We start from the raw sequence: 12,062 nt of genomic DNA on the forward strand, positions 1-12,062 counted from the left end.
CACCGCTCGGCCGGGCAGCAGAGGCCTTGAGGCAGGGTGGGGTTGGCTGAAACAGGGAGTCAGTCCAGGACCCGATCCTCTTCCTCCAGCCCTTCCAGGGGTGCAAGGAACAGATGCCCTCTCTCCCCCTCAGCTCTTCCTCAGCCAAATGGGAGAAACCACACGCACTTGGCTGTTTTCCTCTTGGACTGTCCTCCGAATGAAGCCAGAGGAGTAGGGTCGTTCTACTCTCCAAGTACAACCCATATAACCTTTGGTCTGCTTGGCTTTTTGCTGAGCTAATGACTCGTCTTGGGTAACAAAGACACTGTCCCTCACTGATGTGGCCCTTTGGCACCTATGTGCAGGCCCTGGGCTGGACACCTCATTCATGTCACTTCACCAGAGTGAAGGTGAATATGGGATCTTATTATTCCCATCTTGCAGACAAGAGAACTGAGACCCAGAGGGATTAAGCGACTCACACAGTTAAGAAGTGATTCAGCCAAGTATTCTGACCACGAGTTGACACCAGAACCTGAAATGTTAACCCCTCTGCCCTACTGCCTCCAGAGTCTACTCTGGCCCCTCAAGGATTGCAAGGCAGGGGCCCCGTAGCACACTCAAGCTCTATGAGCTGTTGCACTAGACTTTAAGCCTTTTTGCATTTTTAAATGTCAGCAAAACTAAAACCAGGAGTGCTTTGATTTTTATTTTAAATCTGAATCAGTTGAAAAATAAAATCTGCTTCTTCTCATCTTGGCTCTTCAAGCCCAGGTGGCTGGCTGCTCTGGGGACCGTTGGTCCTCCCCATGTCCCTGCTTCTTCCATCGCTAATGCACAGCAGCTAGGCCATCAGCAATATCAAGAGGTACAGAGGCAAAAGGAGATTGTCTATCTGCGTAGTGTAGGCTTCCAGGAGGGATACGGTGCTGATGGATCCCAAAATCCAAGCATAACTGTAGTTCAGGTCCACTCCACTGTCAAAGATTAAGATCAGAGCTACAGAAATGATCTGAGCAAATATAGATGTCATGGTTCCCTCAAAAGTCTTTTTGGTTCCAGGCCAGCGAATCTCCCCCATGGTGCTGCCGAATATGGAGGCCACAGTGTCACCCACACCGACGGCCAGGACGCCTGCATAGGGCACTAGGGCCCTGGCTCCTCCTAAGCTACCCTTCTGTGTGCAGGGCCTGGGGACTAACCAGATGGGAAGAGACATGCCTAGGAGCAGGTAGATGTGGGTCAGGATGAGCGGCCCACTGTCTCGTTCATCCAGGAAGAGGGACAGAAGGCTTCGCAGGGTATGGCCCAGGGGCTTGATGCGGAAGTAGCGCACATACTCCAGGAAGATGAAGACAGCCAGACATACGGTGGCGGCCACGTAGAGCAGGGGCCGGTCCAAAATGATACCTGGGATGTAGGTGGCTACCACAATGAAGTGGAAATACTTTCGAGTGATGGTGGGGGCCTGGTGCTTCTTGGACTCAGAAGATGACCGCTTGGCATTCTGGTACAGAACCACCAGGCAGGCCACGGTGGCCAGCAGACACCAATAAGCTAGGAGGTAGACTCGGGTCTCTGTCTGGAAGAGGAATTGAAAAAGCCACAGCAGGGGGTTCCTGCGGATGAGGCGGTGCAGCCAGGGCAGGACGACGCCAAGGCCCAGGACGCAGGTCATGAGGTGGAAGAAGATGGAAGAGGCCCAGGTGCCCGAGTCCATGAATACAAAGAGGGTGCTGAAGAAGATGCCCATGAGCACCATGCCTACCACCACCACGAGCAGGAAGAAGTCCAAGGGGTCCCCCTGGCTTTCCACCACAGTGAGAGAGCGCTTGATGAGCTGGTTGAGCATGAAGCTGATGCCACCCAGGACCAGCAGCGCCTCTCCGGGGGTGAAGCAGCGAGGCAGCAGGTACAGCAGGATCATGTTGAGGTACACGAAGATCAGCAGGGCCTCCAGGACCTCGATCACCTCGCCGACACTCAGCGAGTGCTTCATGATGTAAATGATGACGCCTCCAGCCAAGCCCGAGATGACACAGGTGTTGGTGGGCACCGGGCGAGTGATGCCCAGGGCCAATACTGAGGAGAAGAGGGCCACTGCCATGCCCGTGGCCGCCACCACAATTCCAAACCGCTCGAAATATGGGTTCCCCGCAGCCTGGCAGCGCTCCTTCATAACAAGTCCTAGCAAAGGCATGACCACCGAAGCGGGCAGTAGGCCGCTGTTCGCGGACATTCGGAACTGGAAGACCGCGCTTCCCTGCTGTAGGAGCCGGTCCCATTTGTACTGAACGTAGAAGGCCTGCACCGCGAGGGCCACGGCGCACCACGAGTATCGATCCCACACGGCTGCGTGGATGCTCAGCACCACTACGAACACCACCGCCGCCTCTGCCAGCACGGACCCACTCAGCGGAGCCCCGGACCCAGGGGTCGGGGGAGCGCACTCTCGGGTCATGTCTCTAGACTCCGGACCCACGGAAAACCGGGGTGACTAGGGATGCCTTGGACTCTGGCCCTTTAATCCCCGCCCGGCAGACAGCGGTAGCTTCGCCTTGCCAGCACCTTCTTTCTCCGTTCTCCAGCTCCCTCCGGAAGGGAAGCTCCCCTGTAGGCCACTCTATGCCGCCTGGGAGTTGGCGTCAGGCTATCCTCCACCACCTCCCACTCACGGCGTAGACGTCTCCCTTCCGCCACCTCCCTCACAGCCTCGGCCACGCTTGCCCGGGGTTCCTCACCTCTCCCGGCAACGCCATGTTGGCCCCGCCCCCACATCCACGTGACGAAAACCCGGTTCACGCCCTGGAAGCGCGCGGTCACGTGGGCGTGGCGTCTGGGGGCGGGGCTGGGGGCGCGCGCGCGCGCGAAGATGGCGGCTGCCGCCGGCGGTCAGTGTGTGAGGTGCGGAGCGGGCCGAGTCGGCGGGGATGACTGAGGCGCGGGGTCCAAGCCAAGCGCAAGCCGGGGCGGGAGCTGAGGGCGAGATGTGGCGGCAGTGGCAGGGCGAAGGCCGGCTAGGTGTACGGGCGCCGGGACGGGAGGCGGTTACGGCCAAACGGTCCCCGCGCGCGGGGATATGAGGCGACTTCTGTAAAAGGGGGGCCGGTGCCTCCCCCTTCTCTAGGCTCCGGCCTCCCGTCTCCTCACCCGGCCCTTCTCCCCTTCCCTCTCCCGGCGGTGCGTCCCTCGGCGCCCCCTCCCCCTCTCCCCGCGCTTCCTGTCCGGTGTGACGCTCCCTCGAGGCGCGACGGGGCGCTTCGCGGTTGCCCGGGGGAGCCCCCACCCGGTCCCCGCCGCAGCCTCCTGTGCCCGGCGGGCTCTCCCCCGGTGCCCTCAAGTGCTCTCGCCGGGAGGTCTGTTTCGGGGAGTCGCGGAACCACCTCCTTGCGGTTTCCGCCCTCTTTTCGCCGCTCTTTCATTCATCCAGCTAGTCGTTTTCTCTTGCATTGATTCCTTCTGTCGGCATCCCGGGCGCTGTTACTGGGTTTTAAAAGGACAGGAAGAGAAAATATTAAAAAGACAGTTCTTACTAGCGTACTAGCGCCAAACCCTGGCGACGCGCTTTCTGGTTCTCCGCGTTATCTCCTTGAACTCCCACAACTCTTGGGGAGGCACCTTGTAATTTACAGATGACTCACAAACCGAACTCCCAACTGGAGTGTCCCACTCAAGCTTTAGCCGAATCGCCGCACTTCCATCTCTCACTTGCAGCTTCAAAGTGTTCTCCGTTCTCCCTTCCACCCGTCCCGCCCAACCGCCCCTGCCACTTTTTTTTCCCCTCTCGTTCCAGCAACGTTTCCCCACTTTTTTGTCCTCTTCACTTCACTGCTGTAGCCTCAACACCCAGAAGAGCAGTAATAAACTCTCAGTAAATGTTTATTCCACTTGTCACTTCTTTCACCTCTCTATTCGAGTGAGATTTTCATCTTTGGAATTTCCATTGAACTGCTTCTGAACTTTGTGAGAACCGGTTTGTTTCTTCCTCCTGCCGTTGTATCATGTCAGCTCTTACGTCGGGCAGCATTGTGGTCACCGTGCTCTCCTTTTCTCAGGCTTATCGTACAGTCCTTGTGGATCTTGGGTAAAATTTAGCTCCTGCAGGGCAAGGCGGCTTCTTTAATGAAAGGGATTTTTACTTCCGTGGTATTTCCAATCTCTTAGTTGCTTTCATCCAAAGGTTTCCAACCACGTGACTATCTCTACTGATTATTTCCTATTTCTACTAACTCCAGCTTTTGTAGAAGTGGAGTTCCATGTTGTCTGCTAGAACATTGGGCTGCAAGTCAGTAAATTTTTTGAATCTCACTTTTGAGGCAAATTATTTAATTTCTGTGCCTTAGTTTGTACTTACCTCAAATTTATTTACTTATTGTGCAAATAAATGACAGATACTGTAGCACTTATTTCATTTTTTGAAAGTATATGCAGAAGATGTTACCCTGAGGCTTGAATTGGACATCACAATTCCAGTCTTGTCTGTTGAGTCTTGAGAATCACCTGCTCAACCTCCAGGTCTGAGTTTGAGGTGAAGTCTTTCTTCAATCCCTGGATTAGTTCCTAGTGGTCACTGTCTTCTCTGACTCTTCTGTCCCATGTGGTTTTATTCCTTGTAGTGTCTAATTGTTAGGGTCCTGCCCTTTGGTACTTTCTACTTTTTTGCTGATTGTGTTATGTTTAACATCCTTTATCATTCCCAACACTAAGTTTATGAGTGTCGTTAAGGTCTTATTTATTTGGCTTCCGTTATTCCTAGATCATAAATGTGTAGGAATTGAAGAGCCAGTAACACTCATTTCCAGGATGATTCCCTTCCTGATAAGCTACTGTGTTCTCTTTTGTTCTGCCATGTCTTGGCACTTCTGCATGTAATATTTTTTTCTAGTTTTTCTGTTCCAGTTAGTTTGCAGGTCTGAAAGGGATTCGGAGTTTGTTTTTTTTTTCTTTTTAATTGATTTGTTAGTTTTTGCTCTGCTGGTCTTCATTGCTTTTGTGTGGGCTTTTTTTTTTTTTAGTTGTGGTGAGCAGGGGCTACTCTTTGTTGTGGTGCTCAGGCTTCTCGTTGTGGTGACTTCTGCTGTGTGCCAGCCTCGATATTAGAGTATGATATACCACCATAGGACAGAAAACTTCACCTCAGTCTTTACCTGCTTGCAGAGTGAATTCCTGGATGCAACTTGAGGCCCTGTCTTATAATGATTAAACTTTGGAGTCTTGCAGGCCTAGGTTCAAGCCCTGGTTCCATTAAATATTAGCTTTGTAGCCTTACAGAAGTTACTTAACCACTCTGAAACCTTAGTTTCCTGATGAGATGATACGGATAGTAATAGTATTTGCCTCACAGGTCAGTTGAAATATTCAGTAAGACAAAGCATTAAAGACTTAGCACAGTCCCCCACGTAACTGCTCAGTAAACGTTGGCTAATCTTGTTAGCCAACTTGTTTTCAATAAACATTATTTTTGACACCTTATAACAAAAGACTGGTTTTGCAAATGAGAATCTTTATTTCTAAAGAAATAGCTATTTTCTTCTTTTAATTAGTAAGTATAAAAGTTACTGCATTACTTCAGTCTTTTTTTGTAGCAGAATCTTTTTCTCCCCTCTCCACTCCCCAAAAAAGCCAATATGTCAGACATAAAAGGCAAAAAAATCTATACTGACCAGGTCTTTGACCTGGTCCTCTGAGACAAGCTGATGCCCTCCAGCAGTGGTAATTTAGGAATTGATTTTACTATGTAGATTTCCCAAGCCTAACCTCTGAGTAAGTGTGGTTCTAGGAATGACCAGGGTTCTGCAGTGTTACTGTATTGTTTTCAGCTGATTTGGCTGTTTGGCCTGAGGACCAACTTCATTCTGAGAAACACTCTTTTGGGAAATTGTTTGTTTGAACTGTATGGATTTTAGTGTAACAAATAACCCACAGCTTGAATTTGAGTAAACAAAGAATTCTGGATCCTGGCAGGTGGTCCTTGAGTATAGGAAGTGGTATTCTGAGTCTCTTGGGAATCACTGCTACCTAGTTAGCTAGAGATCAAAGTTCTGAAAGCAAATGCCGATAAATTAGAGCTCACTGGTGCCCACGCTTCTGAAATTGGAAGATGTACGATCCAGAAAGAGTAATTTAGCTCAGGCATACCAGAGCCTTCAGTTAATAATAAATTTGTTTCCATTAATTGTGGGACACTGTTAGCCCCATTATTAGCTATTCTTATATAATAGATAGCTGATATATTTGGTGCAAACCAGAAGCTGCCTTTGGTAAAGTGGAAGTAGTGCGCTGCTGCTGCTTAGTCACTTCAGGCGCGTCCACCAGGCTCCTCTGGGCACGGGGCTCTCCAGGCAGGAATACCGGTGTGGGTTCCCTTTCCTTTTCCAGTGATAAAGTAAGAAGTGAGTGGAGTGAAGTTGCTCAGTATATGACATTTTAAATAAAGCCCTCCCTTTATTTTTTGCTACGTCAGATTTACCAAACAAATACGTTAGATACTTATCGTCTTTACAAATTTACTATACATTTCTTTAAACAGTGAGCTTGCTTCTGTCTTTAATTTCTTAGGGCTTGATTTAGTCAGACCTTTTAATATAGTTTATCAGTACAAATGGATGGAGGAGCCTGGTAGGCTTCAGTCCATGGGGTCGCTAAGAGTCGGACACAACTGAGGGACTTCGCTTTCACTTTTCACTTGCATGCATTGGAAAAGGAAATGGCAACCCACTCCAGTGTTCTTGCCTGGAGAATCCCAGGGATGGGGGAGCCTGGTGGGCTGCCGTCTCTGGGACACGACTGAAGCGACTTAGCAGCAGCATCAGTGCAAAAGGACATACTTGTTTCATCAACTGGATCTAATCTCCTAATTTTAAAATAGTGAATGCTTGCTTGTTATCAGAAAAATGATTTATAGTGATTCCACAGTGCAACTGTGGGAGTTGGTGATTATTGATTCAGCAGAATCGAAGTTGTTTTCTTAGTAGCATTAACCCTTAGAAGAGAGATTTATGATTTTTAGATGTCTAATTTAATCCTCTTCTGATGGGAAAATCCTGAAAGACCATTTTTAAATAGATAGGGCTAGTGCTTTGTGTTTTGCTTTGATGAGGAAAAGATTTTTCAGTTTATCCTCATAGTTAATATAACTTGCATTCTTCTTGTTAACTGTCTGATATATTTTATTAGGACCTTTTCATCTTCTCTCTGAAGATAGGCTTTCCAAGCAGTGTTAATTGTTTCAGGTAGCTATTCTAGGGCTTATTTAGAATCTCCCCAAATATAATCCTTATGTTTTTTATAGTCCTTTCTTGAGATAATTTCTTAATGGCTGCATTTTGAAATTTAATTGTAGATTAAAAAAAAAAACAAAACACAAAGCAAGTTTTCCTGAAATTCCGAAGGCATGGCTGAGGGAAGGAAATGGGGTTAGCACATAGTTGGGAGTATATTTGAAGAGCTCACTGGATGGAAGCAGGGACTATATGTATGCTTTCTTTTCTGGTATCAGTTTGGGTTTTTTTCCCGTTTATTTATTTATTGGCTGCGCTGAGGCTTCTTTGGTGCACTTGGGCTTCCTCTGCTTGCGGCAACTGGGGGCAGCTCATTGCGGTGTGTGGGCTTCGGTGGCTTCTCTTGTTGCAGAGCAGAGGCTCTAGGCATGCAGGCTTCAGTAGTTGTGGTATACAGTCTTAGCTGCTCCACAGCATGTGCAGTCTTCCTAGACCAGGGATTGAACCCGTGCCCCTTGCGTTGGCTGGGCTGTGCTGTGTTTTGTCGCTCGGTTGTGTCCGACTCTTTGCGACCCCGTGAATGTAGCTTGCCAAGCTCCTTCCTCTGTGGTAGGTGGACTCTTATCCACTATACTACCAGGAAAGTTCTAATTTCTTGGTTTTGATAGTTGTACTGTGTAAGATGTTGTCCTTGCTTTTAGGAAAAACACACTGAAATGTTTACAGATATAAGAATATGTCTCTAATACAATTTTGTATAGTTTTGGGAAAATGTGTGCATGTGTACATATATACAAATGTATGCATGTTTGTATTATATATAATTATACAGACACAAAGAGGGAGAAAGAAAATAATAAATAATAGTTGGTGAATCTGTGCAAAGCATATATGAAAATATGATGTAGGGAGCAGAATTTGCTTCTCTGGCTCCATGCTAAAGAGAAGACAGAGGCTGCTCTGGGAGATACATGCACCGGGTCACTGTGTTCCTTCATTCTGTTTGTTTCCTCTTGCTGTGATGTACTTTTATTGAAGGACTCACTTTTTTTTTCATCTCAGTCTCCATATTCCCCAGAGATGACACATTTCTCCAGAAGTCTTCATATGCCTGTTGTTGAGTGATGAGCTGATGGTCTTGGAGGGTCTTTCTGGGGAGGCGGGCAGGGTGGGGGGGCAACTGTGACTCCCTCTGGGGTCAAGGACACTGGTGGCACAGGTACTGGGGAGCACTCATTGGGGTGAGCTGTGCTGGAGACCACCATTTGACACCAAGACCTGGCCCCACCTCTCCTGTGTTTTTATTTGACTTCTGTATTCAGCACTGCAGATACCACCTAGTGGGAATCCATTAAGGAGTGAGTGAAGGTAGTGCCATTTGTAATGACTGTTAGACTTTGCTTGATTGAGAAAGTACATTATGTCATGTATTTCTGGAGGTGATGGGAGTCCTGAAATAGATTAGTCATTTTCTAGATTCTTGTTCCTTATTAGTCACCACATTTTAATGAAAAGGGAGGAGACAGAAATACTAAATTGAAGCATCTTCTTGGCATAGAAGATGTACTGTATTTCATTAATTACTATGTTTCATTAATTCTAAAATATACTTTTTTTTTCCCAAAAGAGAAAACTTACCTCTGCTTTCTATCATTTTTCAGGAGCAGTAGAGAACTGTGGACAATTCTGCTAGGAAGGTCAGCTCTGAGAGAACTGGTAAGTGGTATGTTCTTGGATGGATTCTGTGGTTCTTTGTGTAGCTTTTATTACCAAAAAATATTTTCCTCCTTCTCTTTGAAATAGGAAGTAAACACCTTTTTTTATTCCTAAAATTAATTCCCATTGTATTTCTAAAAGAAGCATTATGCATTCCCCAATTCTCTCTACTGAAATGCAGTGTTGTCTTACAGCCTAGCTGCTGAAGTTTTCCAAGTCTCTACTTTTCTTTGTATCTTAGTGATTCCTTTTCTAAAAAGATACCAGTGCTACTTGATTGGCTGCTGAGGGTAGGGTAAAAAAACCATTTTACCACTGCAGGCTAGGAAAGAATCTCAGATCTTTCCTTCATCTCATACTGACTTGCCTTTTTGTCCTTTTCCACTTAGCTAGCTGCTTAGGTCACAGAGGCTGAGGTTTTTAGGGCATTTTCAAGTGTATAATCAGTAAAGAACAATTCTTCATGTTCATCCCCCATTTCTGACTCTGTAAGGATAAAGTGTTAAAATGAAAGTGAAAGTTGCTCAGTCTGGTCCGACTCTTTGTGATCCCGTGGACTATAGATGTCCCTGGAATTCTCCAGGCCAGACTACTGGAATGGGTAGCCATTCCCTTCTCTAGGGGATCTTCCCAACCCAGGGATCAAACCCAGGTCTCCCATGTTGCAGGCAGATTGTTTACCAGCTGAGCCATCAGGGAAGCCCAAGAATACTGGAGTGGGTAGCCTATCCGTTCTCCAGCGGATTTTCCTACCGAGGAATTGAACTGATGTCTCCTGCATTGCAGGTGGATTCTTTACCAGCTGAGCTACATGGGAAGCCCTAAAGTATTAAGATAACATTCGAGTATTTCTAGTGTTGTGATTATAATTAACATAGTAAATGTTACATCTTTTTTAGAGTTTTAACATTTTTTTGTATGCCCTCTTCTGATAATTCCACTTCTGAGAATATATCTAAAAGAAAGAAGTACTGAAGAAACTTTGGGCACAAGCTCTTTACCATAGTAATATTCATATGAATAAAGAATTACAGCCAGCTTAAGTATATCTAATATTAGAAGAATGGGAAATGAATTATGATCTAATCACTTGGTAAAATATTATGCAACTACTAGAAAGGATGTTTATCAAGATTTTCATAATAAGGTTAAATCATTATGTTAGAATGTTAAGCAAAGAAAAGCAGGCTACAGAATTCTATATTCAAAATTATTTCAGCTGTGGGGAAAGATGCATGTTAAAAAGACTCAAAGGAATATGTTATCCTCAGTGTGACTGTAGAATCTGATTAAAATCGCATTGGTATAACTTCCTTCTTTTTTTTCCCAGAATCAGATTGAGGCAGAGCTGAATAAACATTGGCAGCGGCTGTTAGAAGGACTTTCTTACTATAAACCTCCCAGGTATGGCTATTCTGTGGGTCTCATTTGAGTAATTTCCCTGAGGAACCTGGGATAGATGAAACCATCCTCATGTAGGATTTTATTTTATTTTATTTTTTATTTTAACTGGAGGCTAATTACTTTACAGTATTGTAGTGGTTTTTGCCATGAATCAGCCACGGGTGTACATATGTTCCCCATTCTGAACCCCCCTCCCTCCCCATCCCATCCCTCAGGGTCATCCCAGTGCACCAGCCCTGAGCACCCTATCTCATGCATCGAACCTGGACTGGTGATCTGTTTCACATATGATAATATACCTCATGTAGGATTTTATGATATTACTGGGTTAGTTAGACCAGAGAGAACATAATTTGCTTAACCAGGGAAAAGGAGTATGGCACATTTTTTTCTGTCGAAGAAAAGGAAAATCCTTCTAGAAATACAGTATTGTCGAATCTGTTGTATAACCCTAGTATTGGGAATGAGGCTTTATTAAATACTCAATTAATACTCCTAGTATTTATTTCAGTCCATCTTGTTTGTGTGAGAAACTGTCAGCACCAAATGCTAGGATATAGCAGTGAGCAGTGAGAATAGCAGGGGACACTTAGGTGGTGTTTATTGTGTACCAATTACTGCTCTAAGCCTAGACCTACGGTAAGTTATTTAATCCCTACAACAGCCCTTTGAGATACGTACTATTTTTATTCTTTGTTTGAATATATAGTTGTTTTTTTTTTTTGCTGGGCAGTGGAAAAGGATAATAAAATATAAAGTAGTTAAAAAGAGAATAAACCTTATGGGACCATACTCTCTTAATTCCTAGTCCAGATCTCATTCTGTTATGCCTCATAGTTCCCAAGCTGCCCTCACTTCCCTCTATTTTTGAACACCTGTTGATTTTATTACATCTTCACCTTCCACCTTCATTCCCTTATGTTAGTGAAGAACTTTCTTTTTTCCCTTCCGCCATAGTTACATTAAGTAACTCCTAGATATCATGTTTTTTTATCTGTAAATACTTTACTATGTATCTAGGATAGATGAACTTAAAGAAGATAAGCACTATATTATCACGTTTAGGTATTTTTATTATTATTGTTTCCATTTTACAGATGGGGCAACTGAGACACAAAGAGGTTAAGTAACTTGCCCAAGGTCACACAGCTAGTAAGTGGTAGAACCAGGATTCAAACCTGGCAGTCTCACTCCAGTGTCTGTGTTCTTAATCATCATTCTGTGTCGCCTCTTTCAGAACTTGTTGTTTAACTTTATAGTAGCCTTTGTGTTGTGGATTTTCTGTGAAATGTGAGAGTCTCTCTTAAAAAAAAAAATCCAACAACAATATGCTTCAGTTCACAGAATGAGCATTTGTGGTATGAGTTTCTTTTTTTAAAGATAAAAGTTCCCTTTGTAATAACATGAAATTTAAAGTCTGACAGACTTTTTTTTTTCTTTTTTAACTGCAGGCTTAATTTGGATTTAACACATTATCAGCCATTAAAGACATTTTTTTAAATGTCCTCTTTCTATTCCAGGATTCAGACCAGGGAATCAGATTATATTTAGTTGTCATGTCCCCTTAGCTGTTAGCTGTGACAGTGTATCAATCTTGCCTTGATTTTCATGACTTCAAATAGTTTTGAGGAGGACTGGTATAATGCCTTCAATTTAGAACTGTATGATTTATTATTATTACTATTATTGAGGTGGTGGGTTTTCGGAAAGAATACACAGCAATGAAGTCTCATTCTTATC

At 45.1% G+C, this 12,062-nt stretch overlaps 2 protein-coding genes across 2 annotated transcripts in view; one reads left to right on the forward strand and one right to left on the reverse strand.

Moving 5' to 3' along the window:
• Positions 1–672: 672 nt before the first annotated feature.
• Positions 673–2,443, reverse strand: DOLK (dolichol kinase). The gene has a single exon (XM_019970989.2). The coding sequence runs from the start codon at positions 2,441–2,443 to the stop codon at positions 827–829; it is 1,617 nt and encodes a 538-aa protein (XP_019826548.1). The 3' UTR covers positions 673–826.
• Positions 2,444–2,825: 382 nt separating this feature from the next.
• Positions 2,826–12,062, forward strand: part of NUP188 (nucleoporin 188) — a 43,235-nt gene continuing 33,998 nt past the window's right edge. Inside the window, exons 1-3 of the mRNA XM_070799373.1 lie at positions 2,826–2,886; positions 8,864–8,918; positions 10,249–10,322. Coding sequence (XP_070655474.1) covers positions 2,855–2,886; positions 8,864–8,918; positions 10,249–10,322 — 161 coding nt within the window. The 5' untranslated portion in view covers positions 2,826–2,854. The remainder of the gene's footprint in view (positions 2,887–8,863; positions 8,919–10,248; positions 10,323–12,062) is intronic.

The sequence above is a fragment of the Bos indicus genome, chromosome 11 (genome assembly GCF_029378745.1).
Source record: "Bos indicus isolate NIAB-ARS_2022 breed Sahiwal x Tharparkar chromosome 11, NIAB-ARS_B.indTharparkar_mat_pri_1.0, whole genome shotgun sequence".
Classification (NCBI taxonomy): domain Eukaryota; kingdom Metazoa; phylum Chordata; class Mammalia; order Artiodactyla; family Bovidae; genus Bos; species Bos indicus.

What these genes read in the sequence shown, in the direction of transcription:
- DOLK (XM_019970989.2), bottom strand. Translation starts at nt 2,443, where the DNA reads ATGACCCGAGAGTGCGCTCCCCCGACCCCTGGGTCCGGGGCTCCGCTG.